Source organism: Mustela putorius, unplaced genomic scaffold (genome assembly GCF_011764305.1).
Source record: "Mustela putorius furo isolate JIRA1106 unplaced genomic scaffold, ASM1176430v1.1 tig00003896_pilon_pilon_pilon, whole genome shotgun sequence".
Lineage (NCBI taxonomy): Eukaryota > Metazoa > Chordata > Mammalia > Carnivora > Mustelidae > Mustela > Mustela putorius.
This window is the reverse complement of record NW_025422045.1, coordinates 7,058,932-7,082,059: the sequence shown is the minus strand read 5'-3', so window position 1 is coordinate 7,082,059 and position 23,128 is coordinate 7,058,932. Positions and strand designations below refer to the sequence as shown.

Sequence of the window (23,128 nt, the reverse complement as noted above, 5' to 3'; positions counted from 1 at the left end):
TCACACTGCAGATAGGAAAACAATCTGGCATTACCCAGTAAAGTTGAGAATATGTATTCTCTATTTCATTCCAGCAATTCCACAGCTACATCTATACTCTGAAGAAATTGGTTCTTAGATCAAAAGATCACTAGTACCTGAGAACTTGTTAGGAATGCAAATTCTTGGGATCCACCCCAGACCTTCTGAATCAAACAATGAGCTTAACAACTAGTGTTTAAACAGCCCTCAGAGTGATTCCAAAGTAGTCAAATTTGAGAACTATTGCTCTGGAAAAACTAACACATTTGCACAATTAGATTTATATCAGCACTGTTTGTAATAACAAAAAATTTTCATCATTACCAAGAATGGATGACTTGTGTTGTATTCACACAATGGTATATGATCTATAATACAAATGATCTCAAGAATGTAATGCTGAGGGGGGGAAAACCATATTGAGGGAAGATGCCCATTATTTATACAAAGTCAAAAACACCCAAAAACAATATTAAAAGGATATAACTACTCTGATTGGAGGAAAGTGATGTGTTCTATCTAGTGACAGAGTGCCATCATTTCAGTCAGTGGTGGTAAATACTTTAAGTAGAGGAGGGATTTTAAAAATATATAACTTTGGGATGAGGGTAGACTAAAATTCAAATGACCTAAGGCACTTTCCTGCTAAAAAACATTTTGGATGACTTGATACTGTATCCAAAGTAAAGTCCAAATGTCTCAGATTATCATCCAAGGCCCTCTATAACCTAGAACCAAATTATTATTCTTTTTTTTTTAATTTTATTTATTTATTTGACAGAGAGAGATCACAAGTAGATGGAGAGGCAGGCAGAGAGAGAGAGAGGGAAGCAGGCTCCCTGCTGAGCAGAGAGCCGGATGCGGGACTCGACCCCAGAACCCTGAGATCATGACCTGAGCCGAAGGCAGCGGCTTAACCCACTGAGCCATCCAGGCGCCCCCCAAATTATTATTCTTAACTAATCTTCAAATACAGCCTACATGGCAGAAAGCCAGAAATTTTATACTGTCTCTGTGCTTTTACTTATTTTTTTAACTGACTGTCCTTCTGCCTGAATACTCATCATCCCCCTGCCATCTCACAACATCCAAATCTTACTTTAAGATCTAGCTTAATGCCATCTCCTTAGTGAGTTCTTTCTGACACCCACTCTTCACTTTTTTAAGAACCCTCGGCACACATTTGCTGAGCACCTGGATAGTCTGGCCTGAAGATTTTGTACTAGGGCTTGGGAGTTACACAATCTCGAGATGGAATGCAGGCTCCACAGTGTGGCTTTGGGCAAACTATGTAACTTCTTTCACCTTCTGTTTCCTTTATTTCTAAAACAGGGACAATAATACCTCAAAGGGCGGTTGCAGGGAAGAACAGTGTTTTGTAAACATCGGCTTTTCAATAAATACTACTACTATGTGCCACAGTCTCTGGATTCAAAGATGAGTATGGCAGGGCCTTTAGTGAGCTGTACCATCAGGCGGGAAAATGAGGCAGAGTAGCAGTAGTAGTGAGGGTAGTGTGCATTGTTTGAAAATGTACTCTTCTTCACTCTTACAGATTATTTCTTTCTCCGACCCTGTGTTACTTTTATGTTTATTTTCTTCCTCCTCGCATACAACAAGTACTTATTTGGTATCCACTATGATAAACACTCTTTGGGGCACGGGGGCTATCACCGTGCACAATCACCGTGCACAATCACCGTGCACAAAACACAATCTCATGGAACTCTGCCTCATCCTTTCAGTTTACTGTTTTATTAACACAGTATCCAAAGGGGATCTCCCAGACATTTGTTGAAACACTGTAAGTTCTTACTTGACTGCTTATTTATTCTGCTGGCATTAATTTCTGGCTGGCTGCCATATCGTCCTAAGACTTTACTACTACAACATGCCATTTAGAATGTTAGGATTCATTCTTTATTCCCTATGCAACTGGTCAGAGGTCCAACAGAAACAGAGGCCTGAAGATCTATTCCTCCACACACAGGAGCTAGAGGTACATACAATTTTGTTACTTTTCTCCAGTAAATGGAATTAATTCCAATTAGAAATGAAGATTTGCTAATAGTATCTCTAGGAAACTATCTTTTAATTACTAAAACTTTCTCATTTCATGTTCCTAACTATAAAATTCTAAAAGTCCTTCAGTAAATCTAACTCTGTAAAATTTGCTTTGTTCTAATATTTGTAAAAGTAGAAAAAAAACCCTCCAAATTCATTATAAAAAATCACAATTCATTTATATTCCAGAATAATAAAAGGAGCTTCCCTAATTTCTAATGTTTTGGAACATTAATCAGAAATCTGAACAAATCTGGGTTGCCTAGGTGGCTCAGTCAGTTAAACATTTGACTTGATTTCAGCTCAGGTCATGATCTTAGGGTTGGGGGATCGAGCTCTGTGAGAGGCTCTGGGCATGTGGGGCCTGCTTAAGATTCTCTCTCCCTCACCCCATGTGCTCTCTCTAAAAGAGAAGAAAGAATGAAAGAGAGAAAGGGAGAAAGAAAGACAAGAAAGAAAGGAGGGGAGGAAGGAAGGGAGGAAGGGAAGGGAGCAAGGAAGGGAAGAGAAGGAAGGAGGGTGGAAGGGAGTTAAGAAAGAAATCTGAACAGAAAAAAAAAAAGAAATAAATCTGAACGAGTCTAACAAGTATTGTACATCTGTTTGTGAAATTGTAGCTGTCAATTTGATAATGAACTTCTAACAATCTTTTAAGTCAAATCCTCTTGGTAAAGAATGTTTTATTTTAACCTATTTCTAAGCAAAATGTTTCAGAGTTATCTTTAAGAAGCTATAGTTAGTTGGGAACACCTGTGCGGCTCAGTCAGTTGAGTATCTGACTCTTGATTTCGAATTCAGATTCCTGGAATCAGAGTCCTGGGATACAGCCCTATATTGGCCTCTGCACTCAGCATGGAGTCTGCAGTTAGAATTCTATCTCCTTCCCCTTCTGCTCCTCTCACTCCTGCTCTCTCTCTCTCAAAGCAATAAATAAGTCTTTAAAATTAAAAAAAAAAAAAAAAAGAGCCTACATTTACGATTTGGTTCTTTCTCCTTGAATATACTCCAAATGTTTTAACACAGAGACCGACAAACATCGTCATTTTCATGCTCGTCTCTCTCTTCCTTATTCCTAATACTTTTCTGTCCTTGCAAAGATAACGGCCTAAGACAGCTACTGATTCTAACACCAGATCCTACCAGTACAGAAACTATCACCTGTCTTCCTCTGACAACTTAATAGAATCTCTAACTATGCCAGAGAGAGCCAAGGGCGGCTGCTAGGTGGTAGCAGCAACAGGTAGAGGAAGACTTTGCAAAGCCAATGGTTAGCCTCAACTGCCTAGAGACAGGATATGATTACTAATGAGCTTCTGGCTTCTTTTTCTGAGAAGAGTCTGGGGTGTCAAGGTTCTGTGCAGTGAAGGACGCTCCTCCATACCTCTTGGTTATAGAAACTCTGGATTCTTAAAGGATCTCCAATGGCCTAGCTACAGAACTAAATATTTTTGACAATGCCCTTCCCATAATAGGGATTTAACTTAAAATTTTTGCTTTAAAAAGCATGACAATTTTGTGACCTTGTTATTATAATATAGAAGTATATATATTACTAATCAAATAACATTCTCCAAGATTTAAAAAAGATACCTTGAAAACCATCTCATACTACATAGCAATAAGAAAGGTGTAATACTGTCTTCTAACACCGGTCAGATCATAAAGGAGGTATTCTGAAAGCAATCTGAATAATTATTGGTGTGTAAATAGCATTTATCATCTCATATTTGTGAAAGTGCTTCTAAAGTATGTTCATGAGCTGAACAGATGGCCAAAAATATGATTTTAAGTCTCCCTAGCATATGTTAAGGAATGATGAAATTCTCTCTTCAGATTAGTTCATCAGTGTGGAGAGTCAGCACTGGGAGGCCTATTAGATGGTTTCTGATCTAATCCGTAAGCAATGAAAAAATAAATCCCACAGGATCCACTTCAAATCCAGTTAGAAGTTTACTTGATTACAACAGTTGCTGTGGGAAAGTTCCTTCTCAAACTGAACCCAAATCTGCCTTCTAACTCAATGATTCATAAGTGAGGCAATTTTGCCCCCAGAGAGCATTTGTCAATATTTTTAGACATTTTTTGTTGCCACAACTGGCGGTGGGGTACTTCTGGCATCTAAAAGATAGAGGCCAGTGATGCTGTCAAATACCCTACACTACACAAAACACCCCTCCATCTCCTACCTGACCCCAAATGTCAATAATGCCAAAGACAAGCCCTGCTCCAACTGCTGCTTGTTGATCCTAGGAAGGCTTTTTGAAGAAACACAAGTCAACTCTTTTTTTCCCAGATGTGGCACATTAAAAAAAAAAAAAAAAAAAATTGAGAGCTACCCTACGACACAGCAATTGCACTATTAGGTATTTACCCTAAAAATAGAAATGTAGTGATCCAAAGGAGCACGTGCGCCCGAATGTTTATAGCAGCAATGTCCACAATAGCCAAACTATGGAAAGAACCTAGATGTCCATCAATAGATGAATGGATGAAGAAGATGTAGGATACTATGCAGCCATCAAAAGAAATGAAATCTTGCCATTTGCAATGATGTGGATAGAACTAGAGGGTATTATGCTGAGTGAAATAAGTCAATCAGAGAAAGACAACTATCATATGATCTCCCTGATATGAGGAAGGGGAGATGTAACGTGGGGGGTTTGGAGTAGGAAAAGAATAAATGAAACAAGATGGGACCAGGAGGGAGACAAACCATAAGAGACTCTTAATCTCACAAAACAAACTGAGGGTTGCTGGGGGGAGGTGGGGAGGGAAAGGGTGGTGGGGTTATGGACATTGGGGAGGGTATGTGCTATGGTGAGTGCTGTGAAGTGTGTAAACCTGGCGATTCACAGATCTGTACCCCTGGGGCTAATAATATATTATATGTTAATAAAAAATTAAAAAATGAAACTCTCTGTATTACTCAGCTATTATCACCAAAATGGTGTGTAACAAACCATGCCAACAGTTACATTCACTATAGCATGGGGTACCTGTCTGGCTCACTCAGTGGAGCATCTGACTCTTGATCTTGGGGTTGTGAGTTTGAGCCCCACATTGGGTGTAGAGTTTACTTAAAAAATCAAATCTTTAAAAAGAAAAATAGTTATTGGCTATTGCTGCCATTGGGAGCATTGGATTTATACCTAGGGTATAAATCTCTAATGGGGAACCCATCTTCTAGCAGTGTGAGGGAGTGTGGGCTCTCAGGCTCCTACTGCTTTGTATTAATGCTGTGTTGGCTTTATGAAATTAACTAGGATGTTTCCATGTTTGTTTCTGGCCTAGAATAGTTTCATCTCCATCAGATTTATCTTTCCTTTAAGTGTTTGCTCCAAACAAGACCTCAAACCATGATGCCAATATAAAACAAAACCAAGCACAAAAGAACCTGGATGGAGATTAAATGAAAATTGGAGATAAGATCTGCACTTGGATTGGATGTGAGTTATAAGAAAAAGGGGAGAATCAGGAACCGCTTCAAAGATTTTGGCCTATGCAACAGGAAGGGCATCAACTGAAAGGAGGAAGATTTCAGAGGTACATCATTTAAAGATGTTGTTCCACTGTCTTCTGTCTGCCAGAATTTCTGAAGAGAAGTCAACAGTCTTTCAAATCATTATTTCACTGAATATAAGGAGAAAAAAATTCCCCTAGATATGGAAAAACAGCCTACCATCTGAAACCAGGACTTTAATCTCAAGATTGAAATATTCACTATTCAAAGTTAATATCTAAGTAATTCTTTGTGAATCAAAATATTCAACTTACTTTGTGGTGAAGAACTTTCGCATAATGAAAAAGCTGATAAAACCAAGTAAATCTATTCTTTAAAATAAACTTTAAGGTTGGATTGATTCCTTAAAAAAGAACCATAAAGATTTCTGAACATTTATGTATACAATACAAAAAGTCTGGTCTCAGGAACTTGGCTAAAACATCCTCCAGGAATAGCAATGGAAAACCTCAGAGTACCTCAATGAAACACATTACAATGTGAATGATTTCCCCAGGAATTGTGCAATGCAGCAGCCCTGATGTGAACATTCTAGTTCTCTTTGGAAGAAATGAGGGGAGGTAGAGGAGTCAACTGGTACAAGTGGTATCAGCAGTGAAGAGCATCCTTGCTGATGAGAAGTAGGCACTGAACAGATGCAAATGCTCCCAAAAGAGCCACGGAGCTTCATAGCATCAAGCTGGGGTGGTTGAGGAATGCCAGACTAATCAATAAAGTTGAAAACAAGGTAGTTTTTCTCTCCCTTTCAAACTGTAAATATTAGATATAATGGATAAAATATATATTCCTATGGGACTGAATGAAAGAAGAAACTATGCTAGATGATATTCCAAAAATGTTGCTTCTTTCTAGTGCAAATCATCCATACACAGTATCCTGCCCCTCACTACTAAGAAAAATATACCTGGGAGTTTCTCTAAGAAGAAAAAAAAAAAAAAAAAACTAAACCCAAAAAACAAAAAAATTAAAGGTAGCAGTAGATGAAGAAAATGACAGACTCACACATGAAGAAGAAATGAGAAGCAGAAGCCATCAGACTGCCTGAGCTGCACAGGCTCTGGCCACTCAGCCGTGTGATGAGAGAGACAGCAGTGTTTCGGAGAGTGGACAGGAACATATCTCAAGGAGCCACAGCCTGCGTCATTCCTTTAGCCAAACCCTGTGAAGCCATCCACTGAGCTGCCTGTTTGCACACTGCATGAAGGCAGCTACCTGCGCTCTGCACACATGGGAACATATCCCAGGCTGCTGGTCTCTAATAAGCCAAGATTTAGAGAAAGGACAAACCCAAAGCATAATTTTCCATTCTCAGTTACTGATAGAATGAAAACACATAATGAAAAAATATATTTTATGACAACACTGATGACATAGTACAGCATATGGAATATCCCTGTGTCATAAGCAGTGGCAGTTAGTTATGATAATTTATTATAAGAAATTAAGATTTTAATACATTCCAACAAGAGTAAGAATTGCAGATTAAGCTCTATTGTTAAAAATTTTCTTTGTGTCATTAACAGATGTTATATTTTTTCCTACTACTTTAGAATTGTTGATGTAGTTATCAAAGAAACTTACAAAGAGCCTTCATTTAAAAGTCTAAACATGTAACCAACTTGACATACTATAAAGATTATACTTAAAATATTGCAGCAAAAAAATGAATGAATGAAAAAAGTAACTCACTGGGTTACAACACCAAGAATTTATTCTCATGCTCATTGGTCAGAGGGTTAACTGCGCTTTGGCTGAATATGGCTGGGCTCAACCGGGCTGCACTGCTGTAGACTGCTGGTACAGCTGGGTTTTACTCCTCACTGCTGCTGCACACAGGTCTGCTCTATATATATTCACTCTGGGGTCAAGGTCAAGTGGGCATTAACGATGTAGGACATGTTCTCATAAGTCCAAAAACGCAGGCACAACCATCCAAGTAGTAATTGAGCTTCTGATTTCCTTATGTTCCCTAATTAACTGAGTTCAAGCCACATAACTGAGTTCAATCTCAGGGGCAGGGAAGTACATCCTGGCCACCATGAGGCCATACAAGGGTGTGGATGTATAATTCTATAAAAGGGAATGACAAATTGGGAAAAATGGAATCTCCTATATTCCTCTTACTTTTATTTTCCCTCAAGTTCAACATTCCTCTTACTCTGGTCAGTCACCATAAGATACTGCTTCTAGGTGTTTCACCATACTCACACTGTTCTTCTGTACCAATTTTAGTCCTTCAGTACTCCTGTTAAATCACAATGCTCAGAACTGAATATGATACTCCACATGGGGTCTGACCTGTATTGATTTATCCTAGTGAATGGCTAAAGAATTTAAAACCTTACCTAGAGAGGAGCACTGCCAAGAAAATATAAATGAAATGAGTTGGGAAAGTTTTGGTTTTTCTTAAAGATTTGAGAGAAAGAGATGTACACCCGTGTTCAAGCACATCACAGACATGAGCAAGGTGAGGGGCAGAAGGAGCGGGAGACTCCCTGCTGAGCACGAAGCCCAACAACGTGGGGCTTGATCTGCTGACCCTGAGATCATGACCTGGGCTGAAATCAAGAGTCAGACAGTCAACTGACTGAGCCATCCCAGTGCCCTGATTTGGGAAAGTTTTAAAAATAAAATACTAGCTTCCCTTCCCTACTGAGTAGTAGTTAAAGACATTTTTCTTCTAAAGCATAAGACAAGGAGGGGATGCCTGGGTGGCTCAGTTGGTAAGGTATTTGCCTTTGGCTCAGGTCAGGATCCCAGGGGCCTGGGATTGAGGCTCCTTACTCAGTGAGGAGCCTGTATCTCCCTCTGCCTCTGCTGCCCCCCCTACCTGTACTCTCTCTCTCTCTCTGACAAATAAATAAAAAATCTTAAAAAAAAAAAAAAAAAAAGCATGAGAGGCAATTCAGAGTGATAAACCCAGATTCCACATAAAGAAATTATCCTCTAAATTCTGTTTTTTAATTTCAAGAACCAAATTCTCTACCCTGATAAGAACCACATTCTTTATCTTTAGGCCATTTTAAAGTTTATTAAATCACTTAAATATAAACTCTCTAAATTAATTTCAGTTAATTCATTACAATTCTGAGCTAGGTATTATTTTTGTTCTTCCTGAAAGATGAGGAAATTGAGGGTTAGACAGAAGTGCAGTGAACAATGTCTTTCTTAACTCTAGGCCAGTAGGAAAGACACCTCTTCCCTCCACCAGGAACATTCCTCCCTGACAACCTCCTTCTTTTGCTGGCCTAGCTATTATTCATCCTTTCAGTTTCTAGTCAAATAGCACTTCCTCCATAAGCTGTGCCTAGCTTTCATTTTATGAATCAATATTTGAGTCCATCTAGCAGTAAAGGACTCTAAAAGGTGCTGGGGTGAACAAAACACACACAGTCCTTGCACTTAAAAGGCTTAGCATCTGGCTGGAAAAACTTAAGTAACTACACAGTTAACCAATTAATTGCAAGCGCAGGAAGCACTACAGAACAGAAGCACATTACCACCTGAGTGTGAGTTAGAGCTTGACTTCTGTGTGCTCACAGCTCTTCCTCCTCACAGCATTTAGCACACTTAATTATAATTAGTTGTTTGTCTTTAACCCACACTTTATTCCCCACTGTGAGTGGAAAGTACAGGCATTAACTAAACTGTACTGTCATAGCTTGGTATAACTTCTGTTTAATACAAATACTTAATATTAATGTGTGGAATGAGTGATTAAACAATCAAACGAACTTGACCAAAATACTAAATTAATGAACCAGAATAAGACTTGAACTTAGGACTCCAATTTCCATACTTTTGCCTTTATATAGCATTACTAAGAAATGGTAATGATTCCAGGAAAAGTTAATATTACCCTGCTACACAACTACAAATAAAAAATAATTAACTTATACATACATATTATTGATAATCTATACCTACTTGTAACATGAAAATCTATGTACACACAAGTATCATACAGTGTCTCTCTGATACTAACATAAATATACTATAAGTAACCCCATAGACCTTATTTATTCTGATAACTAATTAGGCATTTGTAATGAAATATGATAAACATATAAACTTGCAGATTTAACTGACAAGTTACAAATGAGCTCATGCCTAAATAAGTTGTAACAACATTAGCTATAATATATATAATAAACACAAATATATACAAATTTGGGATTATTATTTTAAAATGCAATGAAAAGTAACTTCTTAAATGTATAATTCAAAGTTCATGCTCCAAAGAATAATGCTATATAAACTCTTGCATATAATAAAACAAATGTTCTTTCACTCTATAAGTATATATTCATAGCATGATCAGCCAGCTATCCTAAAAGCTAAAGACATTAAAACATTTTATTTTCTTCTGAATATTGCATTTTCCCTTGAATTTATAGAAATTGTAAATATAACCCCCAAACTGCTAGCACATCTTTCTTTTACTTTCCTCCAAAAGAATCACTTTAAGCTAGTCTTATGAAGGGGATTAGCACCATCTAGTGAAAAAAGCTAGCAGAAAAATAAATTCCATTAGGAGAATGCTACTGGAGCCAAAAGAAAATTGTACATGTAGCAGTATAATAGACCAATTTCAGAAATTATAGAAAACTGTAGCAGTAATACCCCTCCTGATTATGTTCTATTTATTTATATTGGACTCTAACAGATGTTAGCTATTAACATTACATTTGTTCTAAAAACCTAACACTCATTATTATAATTCATCAAAAAACTGTCAGAAATGTTCTAATTATGGAATGCTTAAAATGAAGAAAATTTGCTTTATTGGAAGCACCACTAAGTAAGTCCAACCCATGAACTTGTAGCCAGATGTAATGGGCTGTGACTCAGTCCTTACAAAGAATAGTCCTTGGAAAGTCATTATACATTTTTGTACAAGGAAGATCATTTTGGTGGCTGAGTACATGCCAGATTCACATGAAAGTATGTTGAGGAAAGACTAACCGGCTGGGGGTTGACGGAAGTAATGCAGACAGGAGATACCAAGGCCTAGACTAAAATGAGGAACACGAGTCCAACGGGGTTAGGGATCACCATAGCAGCAGGATGACTATAAACTAATGCAGCAGTTTTTAAAATCTGGGCACAATTTCTTTACCTGATTCTCTTATTATCTTAAACTATACTAAAATAGTTACTCACTTGTGTTTAGTCTTATTTTCTCTATTAGAGGGTAAGCTCCTTGAGGACAGAAATTCCTTTAGTATAGATGTTAAATAAATAATAATTAATAGGATATGTGCGTGGGGGGGTCACTTAATTTAATAATATAAATTGTGGAGATAACAAAAAACACAGCAGAATTTTCTTAAAACTATTTTTAAAAGAATCCTCTCAGAAATTTAAGAGAAATTTTATGTCAATTATGTACATTACAACTGTCAAAAGCATGATCACTGCCTCATGATGATAATTTTTGCTTGGTGGATGAAAAGCAGTTTGAAATGAGTTGATCCTTTTCCTACATTTTTGGATAAAAGGTCATTTCATGTATTATCATTTTTTCCTCTCAACTTATTTTTTCAAAGAATACAGCATGATTTATTCTTAAATGTTCAAAAGCAGGAAAACTATTAATTTTTTCAGATATATATATGAAGGTAAAAGTTTCATGTTTTACCTTCAAAACAAAGCATGTATATATGTTAAAATCCTAGCTTTCAAACCTGGTTAACCTAAGGAATTGATAACACAAAATCAGGGCAATAGTTACCTGTGGGGGAAAAACTATGAGAAACAAGGGACTCTAAGTTCTCTCTTAATGTTCTAGTTTTTAAGAAAAAGGGAAGATCAGTTGTTAAATGACACAGATATGTTTAAATGTACATTTTAGATGCATAACATTACTTTACATTAAATAAGAAACATTTTTCCCCTTCTCAATTTCAAAATTCAGTTATACTGCCTATCCCAAAAGTGGGCCAAGATGACAAATTAAAGACTAAGGCTTTTACTGAAGATAAAGGCAAACCAATAAAAACAAAAAGGCATAAAACCTATAAAAATTCACTTATAATACATCAACTACACATCCAACATTATTAGTATAGCAAAATAAAAATAAATTTTATATATGCTAAATTCTACCCTAAAATTCTAAAATACTCTAACCAAAATTTTTATTTTCCTACATCCTTTACTTCTGCTATTTAATAGTATTTTCCCTTTACAAGTTATCCTATAAATTTAAATTGTGAATTCCTAAGGCAGAGAACTCAAATAAGGATGATTATTTAGACCAGAAGATTGAATATTTACATCTAATTGGCACATACCTGAATTTAGGAAGAACTGGGGAGAGTCTCCATGAATGCCCACTGTGCCTGGTCCCAAGGAGTCAGAAAGGGTATTTACAAAGGCAAATACTCCACTCATGATTCCAAAGCCTAAGCCAGAAACTAAAGAGGAAGAAACACGTTAGACCCTTTTCACGCCAAGATTTCTCTTCAAATCAAGTTTCCAAGGACTAGAGAACACTATTTTGACAGGCAAACGGTATATGTGCTGCTGGAGAAACAGTGGAAGGCTGGCGCAGGGAAAACTGTGCTTGGCGAAATGATAAACAGAAAAGGATGTAAATAGGGAAGTGAAGGGAAATGAACAGTGGAATATAGCAGAGAAATGAAAAAAGAAAAAGATCTAAAAAGGCACAGAAACAATAGGTGAGAGAGGACACAGTGCTGCAGTTCTGGCTTTGGTTTATAATTACAGTCCGTAGAATTAAGTATGAGGGCTTGAAACTGGAACCAAGCTTGAGGGATGACTGTCTATAGTAGAAAGTAATTTCTGGGTCAAACTAGGTTGACTCAATTTAGGGATCTAGAACCAATCTTAAAACATAATTCTAAAAGAAAATCCTGCAGAGATATTAACTATATTAATATAGAAAGTCCTCCTATCAGAGCCAAAGTTAGGGTAACAACCCAACGGAGAAAATAGTAACAATACTTAAAAGCTTAACTAGAGTATATGCATATTAAAAGCCCAACTTTCAAACCTGGTCAACTATTTAATGAACATACAGGTCACCTGTAATTATTTCCCTTTACATAACGGTCCTGGAAAGCTAGAAAAACAAATAATGTGCACCAAAAGGTCAAGGCAATAATAAAATACTATTTAAAATCTACAAAGATGGTGTGCCTAGGGGGCTCAGTCTGTTAAGTCTCTGACTCTTGATTTTGGCTCAGGTCATGATCTCAGAGTCATGGGATTGGATCAAGCCCCACATTGCCCTCCATGTTCCGTGGGGAGTCTGCTAGAGATTTTCTCTTTCCCTCTTCCTCTCCCTCTGTTCCTTTCCCATGGCTACCTTGTGCAAGCACTCTCTCTCTCTCAAATGGGTAAATCTTTCTCCTAAAAAAAACAAACCAGGGGTGCGTGGGTGGCTCAGTGGGTTAAAGCCTCTGCCTTCAGTTCAGGTCATGATCTCAGGGTCCTGGGATCGAGCCCCACATCGATCTGTTCTGCTCAGCAGTGAGCCTGCTTCCCCCTCCCTCTCTCTCTCTGTCTGCTTGTAATCTGTCAAAAAAACAAAACAAAAACAAACAAAAAAAAACAGAAAACACAAAACTACAAAGATATAAAAAATAAAAATGGCTTTTATGTCAAATCTGGCCTTTTCTCTTAATGACACCATACAGTTCCAACTTACCATAGGCCAGTAATCGCATAGAAGGTGCTGTCTCATCTGGGTTTATAGTCTTCAAACCCTCGCTGGCTTTTCTAAAATAAAACCACACAATTTTTTAAAAGGAAAAGCAGTATATCAGGAAAATACACAAGGTATTTCAAAATCTACTTATTGAGGCTTCTGCTCAGGTTATACCTTAAATCTAAAATTCATTTAAAGAGTCTTAACTATAGAGAACAGATGGTTACCCCAGGGGAAGTGGCTGGGGGATGGGCTAAATAGGTGATAGGGATTAAGGAGTACACTTGTTGAGATGAGAACTGGTGATGTATGAAGTGTTGAATCACTGCGTTGCAGAAATGAAACTAATATTACCCTGTATGGTAACTGGAATAAAAGTAAAACCTAAAAATAGTAAACAAAATAAAACAAAATGCATTTAAACTAAACCCAGCAAATTTTCAATTAACTAATATCAACCAAAATTTCCAACCAATTTGCCTTTTATCTGACTTTTCACAAAGAAGGGGAAAAAATAAGAAAAATATAACTAAACAAGCCATCAGGGATTGAACTTATAAGAAAAAAAAGCAATGGTTCTGACTATTTTCTGAGCTCAGTAAATATTTAATTCAATGTCCTATCTATCACTCTGAATTTGTCCCCTCTTACGAAGTACTTAAACCTTCAATCCCACCAGGGTTATAGCTATTTTGCTACCCTTCCTTTTACCTTCCATTTTGTAGAACCTAAATTATACTCATCTTCCAAAGTCTCTTTTAGTAAGCACTTTCTCAAAGTCATCTCTACCAGTGACTGATAATCGCTAATCTCTCCTTACTCTTCAATCCTAGAATGCCCATGATCTGAGCTCTCATAGGGTTACTTAATCATATGATCTTCGGATGATAAAATATTCTACATATTTGTTTCATATCCCAATCAGGCTTCAGGGGGGAATTAATCAGAGAAGATGCTAGAAAGACAATAAATGAATACCTAAATGAAACATTAGAATACTGGTCACTAAGAAATAATCTTCAGTGATATCTGTGCTTCTGTTGGGAACAATTCTCAAACTTATCTTGAGTCCCTACTCCCATGCAGATGTATTACGTAGGAATGCAAGGTATAGCTGTCAGTTCTATTGTTGTCACGATTACTAACATTTGTTGGCTAGAAACTCCGCAACAATGATCCTGACTCAAAGGATATTTACATTGTATTTACAAGAAGGTATATTTGTTAAAGCAATAAAGAAACCAAACATTTTAGATTGATTTTTCACCAAGGGCTGAAACAAAATGAGTTAGGTTAACTCTAAGAGTAGAAAATTTAATTAACCAGAAGATACGTATACTCTGGGCATTGTGTTAATTTAAATTTCAAGGTATTCGTATTCAATATAGCAGGCCTATTCATTACATAAATATAAATACCATTGGTTACTTTAAATTAAGGCAATGTAGAATTCAACCATAGTAGTAACAAGAATAATGAAAAGGACCTTTTTCTAGACTCTAAAGAAACAATTTGCCATTTCAGGGCACTCCATTTATAAGCATTATTTGGTAGCAAGGACATTAATCAAAACTTAAGTGGCTGTATCATCTTTCTCTGGAGCAGTAACCAACCAAAATGTTCAATTTTCCTAAATAAAATAACCTGTGACAGGAATGTTGTTATAGGCTAATTAAAGGGCACCAAGCCTCTGCCTTGGCTCAGGTCCGTGATCCCCGAGTACTGGAATCCAGCCCTGTCTCAGCAACGGGCTATCTGCTCAGCAGGGAGCCTGCTTCCCCCTCTCTCTCTGCCTGCCTCTCTGCCAACTTGTGATCTCTGTCAAATAAATAAAGAAAATCTTAAAAAGAAAAAAAAAAGGCTAAAGCTGAGAGACATATATGATAGCAATCTCTATCAACAAGTAGACATAATGGCACAACAGAATCAAATTTTAGAGGATTTGTTTTATATAAATTGCTCAATAATGAATAAAACATTTTTGCTATCTGGTATAGCAAGGTATCACAAATGTATTAAATATATAAATTCAAAAATCTAATAAACTTCCTCATTCTATGTTGCAAGTTTATGAGAGGAAAGGTCTATGGAAACAGTTCTCAACACTAACATTAGGAAATGGAAAAGTAGAAAACACCATTAGTTTCCATGGTCATGATGGATAGAACACATGATGTAAGGGACAGTGTTTTTCTTCTTATTTAAAAAAAAAACACAGAGTGTATTATTTGTTTCAGGGGTACACGTCTGTGATTCATCAGTCTTACTCAATTCACTGCATTCACCATAGCACATACCCTCCCCAATGTCCATCACCCAGCCACCTCATCTCTCCCACCCACTTCCACTCCAGCAACTGTTTGTTTCCTGAGATTGAGTCTCTTAAGGGGTGTCTGGGTGGCTCAGTGGGTTAAAGCTTCTGCCTTCGGCTCAGGTCATCATCCTGGGTCCTAGGATCAAGCCCCACATCGGGCTCTCCGCTCAGCGGGGAGCCTGCTTCTCTCTCCCTCTGCCTGCCTCTTGCCTACTTGTGATCTCTGTCAAACAAATTTAAAAAAATCTTAAAAAAAAAAAAAAAGTGGGGAGGCTGGGTGGCTCAGTGGGTTGAGCCACTGCCTTCGGCTCGGGTCGTGATCTCAGGGTCCTGGGATCGAACCCCGCATCGGGCTCTCTGCTCAGCAGGGAGCCTGCTTCCTCCTCTCTCTCTCTGCCTGCCTCTCTGCCTACTTGTGATCTCTCTCTGTCAAATAAATAAATAAAATCTTTAAAAAAAAAAAAAAAGAGTCTCTTAAGATTTGTCTCCCTCTCTGGTTTTGTCTTGATTTTTCCCTCCCTTCCCTGATGATCCTCTGTCTTGTTTCTCAAATTCCTCATATCAGTGAGATCATATGATAATTGCCTTTTTCTGATTGACTTATTTCACTTAGCATAATACCCTCCAGTTCTATCCATATGATTGCAAATGGCAAGATTTCTCTTTTTGATGGCTGCATAATATTCCATTACACACACACACACACACACACACACACCACATCTTCTTTATTCATTCATACATTGATGGACATCCTTTCCATAGTTGGGCTATTGGGACAGTGTTTTTAATTTGACCATTTTACTGAAGGGGAAAATTCTGTTTACATTTATTACTATTTCCAAGAACAAAAAAGACAAAGTTCAATTTTTGAAATATAAACTTTGCGTGGGCACCTGGGTGGTTCAGTTGGTTAACCGTCTGCCTTTGCTTAGGTTGTGCTTTCAGGGTCCTGGGATAGAGCCCCACCCTAAGCTCCCTGCTCAGCAGGGATTATCTTCTGCTTCTCTCTCCCCCTTGGCTCTTCCCTACCTCTGACTCATGCTCTAATAAATAAATAAAATCTTAAAAAAAAAAAAAGAAATTGTAGTAATGATTATCTTAACATTTTTTCTATAAATGGAAGATGTTCTAAAATTAGGAAATATTTATGGTATCAGCATTATAAGATAAAACTGGATTAAATTACAAAAGCTTCAAGTCAAAAAATGTTTAATGTATGTTTTAGGCAACATATGCAACCATAATTTGGATTTTTTATAGAAACTACTATAGGAAGGACTATCACTTGTGGCCACATGCCAGTTTCTCACAGTACCGCTCTTAGCTATGCTGAAAGGTACAATTCATTTATTCATTCTTCAAGATGAAGTACTTGTTCCCAAGGCCTGACCCATGAAATAAATCTATGAGACTGCAGTGATAAATATTTTGATTCAATTTCATATATATAAAAAACTTTCATATTGTAATCTTGGCACCAAATTCAGATAGCAAAACTGTGATTGAAGTACTTTTTTTTTAAATAAACATATAATGTATTATTAGCCCCAGGGGTACAGGCCTGTGAATCGCCAGGTTTACACACTTTACAGCACTCACCATAGCACATACCCTTCTCAATGTCCATAACCCCACCACCCTCTCCCTCCTCACCTCTCCACCTCCCTCAGTTTGTTTTGTGACATTAAGAGTCTCTTACGGTTTGTCTTGGAGCAGTACTTTAAAGTTGAAAACCTACTTTGGAAGTGGAGATAGATAATATATTAATTAAACCAAAGTTCCTATGTTTGAATGTAGTACAGCACGAGAGCAAGTTAAACATATTTATATGTTGGTCATGAATAAAGTATCATAATAATTCTCAAACTTGTTTTAACATATAACTACATGACAGCCACCATTTCTTAAAATTTGCTAGAAAAATATTGTACAATAATGCAAAGGCTTGGTGAAGATGCATTTTGCAATGGGAAGTCAAGTCACCTATTAGTACAGGTTTGTCCTATTTTCTGTTTGTTAATTTCCAAAGGCCCTTTCAGAGGAATAATCATGGTTTCCAAAGAAGGCCAAAGAGGCTTCTCTGAACTTGGTGGCATGGGAGCCTTGACAGACAGCCTTTCCAGTATGTCCCCACTCCCTCACTGTCCTCATTAAAAATAGCAAGCTATGTTCAGCTTGTAGTCCTTTAGAACCATAGGACAGTGGCAATAAAAGGTTGCATGCCAGGTATAATCCATGAAGAAACAAGGTGGTAAAGACCAGCAGATTTAGTCATTCCAGGTAAGTCGGATTTTAGAACCTAATATCCTAGGGAATTGTTAAACCCATGTCCCTAAACTGTGAAAATCTATTCAAAATTAGGTCTGCTCCAAAAGTTGGATGAACATATGTGAAAATGCAAAACCAACATGAGCCAGTGATACTGCTGACAGGAAAAAAACAGTGCAACCTGAGACTGAGTTTAGAGTACAGTACCCAAGCAAGGGTGGGAAAGACCACTGCTCTCTGTATGACTTCGACCACAGAAGGGTACTGTGTTGGGTCCTAAGCACAGGTAAACTCCAGGCACTAACAAAAACAGGTGTCTATTGACAAAAAAGAGATGGAAAGGTTTAGAAGCCATATCTACGTTTTCTGAGGGCCAGGTAAAGGAATGAGGTATGTGTAGCCTTGAAAGAGACAAGATGACAACCATGGAACAGAGATTTCATTTGGCTCTGTGGGGCAGAGATCAGAAAGAGGGAGATTTTGATTACCTGAATATATTGTACAGTTAAAAATAATTTTGGAACTAAAGTAATTGCTGTATATCACAAAACATTCAACCACAGCTGAATAGATGTTCCATCTATTAAGGATTATATTCTTGTGGAAGCTTAAATTGTTCCTACTTGGTTGTTGCTCTTTGATAGTTTCAGAAACTAATGGAAATTTCATTTTTAAACCTTTTCTAAGATTTTTACTTCTAAGCAATGTCTTCCTGGCTTGCTATTTGTAATTAAAAGTGCTTCATTATTAAATTTCACTATTATTAAAAGCAACCAGTCAGGGGGCGCCTGAGTGGGTCAACTGGTTGAGAATCCAACTCTTGATTTTAGCTCAGGTCATGATCTCACAGTCATGAGATCGAATCTCATGAGATCTCTGCTCAGTGTGGATTCCTTTTGAGATTCCCCCTCTCCCTCCACCACCCTCTTCTCTAAAATAAAGAAATGAATCTTTAAAAAAAGAAAAAGGCAACAAGTAGGGGCAGCTGGTAGCTCAGTTGTTTAAGCCTCTGACTCTTGATTTCAGCTCAGGTCATGAGCTCAGGGCTATGAGATGGAGCCCCACACGAAGCTCCACATTGAGCATGGAGCCTGCTTAAGATTCTCTCTCTCCCTCTGCCCCTCCCCACCCCCATACTTTAAATAAATAAATAAATAAATAAATGAATAAATAAAATATTTCAAAGCAACAAGTAAAAAAATACAGAAGGTCTGGCATGTTGGCAAGAACAAATTATCAGAAGCCTATTACAAGAGATGTTTTTGAGACTCTGTCTTGATTGCATACATGAAATTTGTGGAATGCCTTAATTATCTCATTTGCAGAAATAAAAAGAGCACACTCATCACTTTATTAAGGCTTACTATGTAATCAAAGCCAACCTCATGACTGCCTGAAAGAAAATATGGTTCTAAGTTCAAGCTGTTTTCAAATCCACGGTTTCATGTGAGGTCCTCATGGATCCTACAGATGACCTACTTCCTGGCCTTAAAAAAAGAACTCATAACCATGGTTTTTAAAATATATTTTTCTATTATAGACATGAAATCACATGAAACATCACAAAATAAACCCCTGTCCTCCCCTAATACAGCCAAAATAATAGTAGGCATAATCTCCATAAGAATTATTTATTTTCAGTGGTGGCAAAGAGAAGCACACATTAATTTTAAGCTGGAACAGTTTTTCTTATTTCAGTGACTATTTCTCTAGCTTATTTTCCTGCAGGGCACTTATTATCTTCTAGCATACAGTGTATTTTCTTGTTCATTCAGTATTGGCTCTTTCCACCATAACCTCCATGAAGACAGAGGATGGTCTTTTAATCATCCTGTATCCCCAGTGCCTAGGACAGTGCCTGGCACTGAGTAAATTCTCAAGAAATGTTTTTTTGAATGAGTGAAGGAAGAAATGTCCACAGGTTAAAATACTCAGTATTTGCAGGGCACCTGGGTGGTTCAGTCGGTTGGGCATCCAACCCTTGATTTCAGCTCTAGTCACAGTTGTGGGAACAAGCCCCAAGATGAGTGGGCTCCACTTATCTTGGGAGTCTGCTTGAGATTCTCCCTCTCTCCCCCACTCCTTCTGCCCCTCCCCACCACACAAATGCACTCTTTAAAATAAATAAATCTTTAAAAAAAATACTCCATATTTTCAGACTGGAAATGTACAAATCCTTGACTTACAACTCTATAGGAAGGCACAGACCCTCAATACCACACTATATTAAGGTTTCAAACTATTAAATCATAATTCAAGTATAAATAGGCAAAAAAGTAAAGCAAATATTTAACTTACTTTAAGAGTTTATAATACACAAACCGAAACATTTCTTGGATAAGGACTGAGACCAACACTCCCAAGATCAGCAGATATTTCTGTATTGGTCCATCTTTGTTGTCAGTGATGGTTCTTGCCATGAACCAAAAAAGGGAGGAAAACAGCAGAGACACCAACCAGAAAAAAGCTCTGAAAAATAGAGAAAGGTGTAAGTGAATAAGATTCATAATGATTTAAAAGTGAGAAAACCCTACTTAAGAAGGAACAGATTTCCTGACTCTTTTATAAGAGGGGGAAAAAGGTCTTTATAAGTTGATGCCCTGGATCATTTTTTTTTAAAAACATTTATTTATTTAGGGTTTTTTTGGTTGTTTTTTTTGTTTTTTTTGACAGATCACAAGTAGGCAGAGAGGCAGGCAGAGAGAGGAGGAAGCAGGCTCCCTGCTGAGCAGAAAGCCCGATGTGGGGCTTGATCCCAGGACCCTGAGATCATGACCTGAGCCAAGGGCAGAGGCTTTAACCCACTGAGCCACCCAGGCGCCCCCTAGATCCCTTTTTCTTAATCAATGGTTCATTTTCCCTGGTGAGATAAACATCCAGTCCAAGAGGAATGTGAGATATTTTTCCTAGCAATCATTTTTTTCCAGTGGCTCTGCTCCTTCTAAAGTACATCTGCAAACTATCTGTCAAGGACTATCTAGCTAAAAACCTGGTTATTTGCTACTCTTCCTAATTAGTGCTTTGCCCATTCATATGCAAATACGTATCTTTCTCTCCCCCACCACCCTGCCCCCCCCCCAAAGTCTACATCTCTATTAACGGAGTGATTGGTATAAAATTCAGAGGTTGAAAACCTGTTGAAATCTAAGTCAGCTTTCCAGGCTTGGCTTCAACGACACACCAGAGGATTTTAATGATTATAACAAGCTTTACAAATTTTTTGCTCAAATCTCCATTGTTTTTTAAAATGACCTATCTGATGCGGCACTTTCAATACTGTTGTGAGAGGTGAAGCAGCTCAGAAAAGGTGGTTATCACTGGCCTACCACGGTTGTTTCTCCAAGTACTAAGTGAATCTCAAAGGGGGAGGGGGAGGAGGAGGGGCCCCGGAAGAGCGGCCAGACAGGTGAAAACCGGGATTATGACCACATTCGCCGCAAGAGTTCAGTATTTACCAAGCTCCTGCAAAGAGATGCACTGACAGGTGCTTCGGTGTTTTCACGGGTTGCCACGGGTTGCCACCCTTTGGCTCTACACCTGAATCACCTGGGGAGCTTAAAAAAAAAAAAAAATCCGTAGCCCGAATCCCACCCCCTAGACATCACGATTTGGCTGATCTGGGGTAGGGGTCCGGCACGGGTATGCTTTAAAGCACCTAAGCTCCGGGGGCTAATGTGCTCTTAACCCATTTGGGATTGATTACAGATGACTGTGAGAATCTGAGGGCAACTAGGGACCCCCTCCAGTAAAATAAAAGATGAAAAATTTGAACTTACCCACAATTTTTTCATACAATTTTAATGGCTGCACAACTCACCAGAACCCACCCACAGACCTACTCGGCAAAAACTCCGGAGCCATACATCAGGGTTTTCTGAGCTCCTTCCCCAAAGCCCGGCCTGTGGGGTCCTGGGGCTCTTTTTCTTTTCCCGCCGACCCTCGGAGGACGAAGAGTACCAGAGGAGCGGGATCTCGGCTCTCCCGGTCCCAACCCTTCTCCCCTCCAAAGCCCACAAGGTCGAGCCCCTTGACGGGGACGCCCGGGGTCGCCGCTACCTCCGGCAGGGGAGGAGAGCCCCAAGTCCGGGTTTCCCGGAGCAACCGCCTCACCCGATGATGAGGAAGATGACGCGCAACGGCTCGGTGGCGATGGTGAAGATGTAGAGGGCCAGCGCAGGCCCGAAGGCAATGAAGGCGCAGCCAAAGAACACGGCCGCCGTCATGGCGACCGCGGAAGCCGGCCGGGAGGCCTAACAGGGACGCAAGGTGCGCCGGGCGCTGACAGAGCTGAGCGCGGCGCGGGGGTGCGAGCAGGGAGCAGCGGAGGGGCCGGAGGAGACGCGGAGGAGGCGGGGCAAGGCGGAGGGGGCGGAGCAAGGCGGAGGAGGCGGGACAAGGCGGAGGAGGCAGGACAAGGCGGAGGAGTTTGGAGGCGGGGCAGAGGAGGCTGGAGCGGGCGGGGCGGAGCACAGCTCCGCAGAGGGGGGTTGGGGCGGGGCAGAGGGGGTTGGAGGCGGGGCGAAGGGTGCAAGGCAAAGGAGGTTGGAAGCCGGGTGTGAAGAGCTGGAAGCCGTGGGGCGGAGCGGAGCTCAGAGCCTGAGAGGGAGTGGGAGGAGGAGCGGAGGGAAGTGGAGAAAGGAGGGAACTGTGGGAGGGGCGGGGCGCGGTGGAGGAGGTAGGAGTGGGGGCGGGAGCCGCGGGGCGGGTTAGGGCGGAGCGGAGGTAGGGGTTGGGACGCAGCGGAAGGGGTTGGAAGCTGGGCGGAGCGGGGCGGAGGGCGCCGGGGGCTGGGGCCGGGCGGAGAGGGGGTGTAACGACTGAGGCTGGAAGGCGGGGGCGGGGGCGGCCTCAGCGCCAAGCTTTCCGCTCCACTTGGCATCTATGGCCGCCCTGATGCAGAGGCTCTGTTCACTGGCGACTTTAGCTGAGGGCCACGATCCCCGCCATTACCAGCACTACTGGCTGGTGCACATTGATCAGGCCATCGGTGCCGGCTGGGAGGTCACTAGGAAGAGAGGAGATTCCTCAGCCCGCTTTGGAGCCAGAACGGGAAGATTCCAGATCCAATGAAGAAAAGCAGCTGCAGACAGAAGCGGGATTCCTGTTCTAAATAGAGTTGTCTTTTCTACTTTTTAAGTTTTTTTCTAAATAAACTTGTCCTTTTTAAGGCACATTTTGCTACTGGCACAGTTAGGGGGACTTCCTGCTCTGTTATATATAATACCCATATAGCGGTAACCCAGGCGATAACTCATAATAGTAT

General features: G+C 39.4%; 1 protein-coding gene across 3 annotated transcripts in view; it reads right to left on the bottom strand.

Annotated features, from left to right (window-relative positions):
* APH1B (aph-1 homolog B, gamma-secretase subunit) overlaps nt 1-22,216 on the bottom strand; it is a 34,268-nt gene extending 12,052 nt beyond the window's left edge. For 2 of the 3 annotated variants that reach the window (XM_045067403.1, XM_004758752.3), the window contains exons 1-4: nt 21,976-22,216; nt 20,164-20,334; nt 13,281-13,351; nt 11,902-12,024 (exon numbers count right to left, since the gene is read on the bottom strand). In XM_045067403.1, the coding sequence (XP_044923338.1) occupies nt 11,902-12,024; nt 13,281-13,351; nt 20,164-20,334; nt 21,976-22,088 (478 nt within the window). In that variant the 5' untranslated portion in view covers nt 22,089-22,216. The remainder of the gene's footprint in view (nt 1-11,901; nt 12,025-13,280; nt 13,352-20,163; nt 20,335-21,975) is intronic. The other variant, XM_013059560.2, reaches the window with a different exon arrangement.
* Nucleotides 22,217-23,128: the final 912 nt, after the last annotated feature.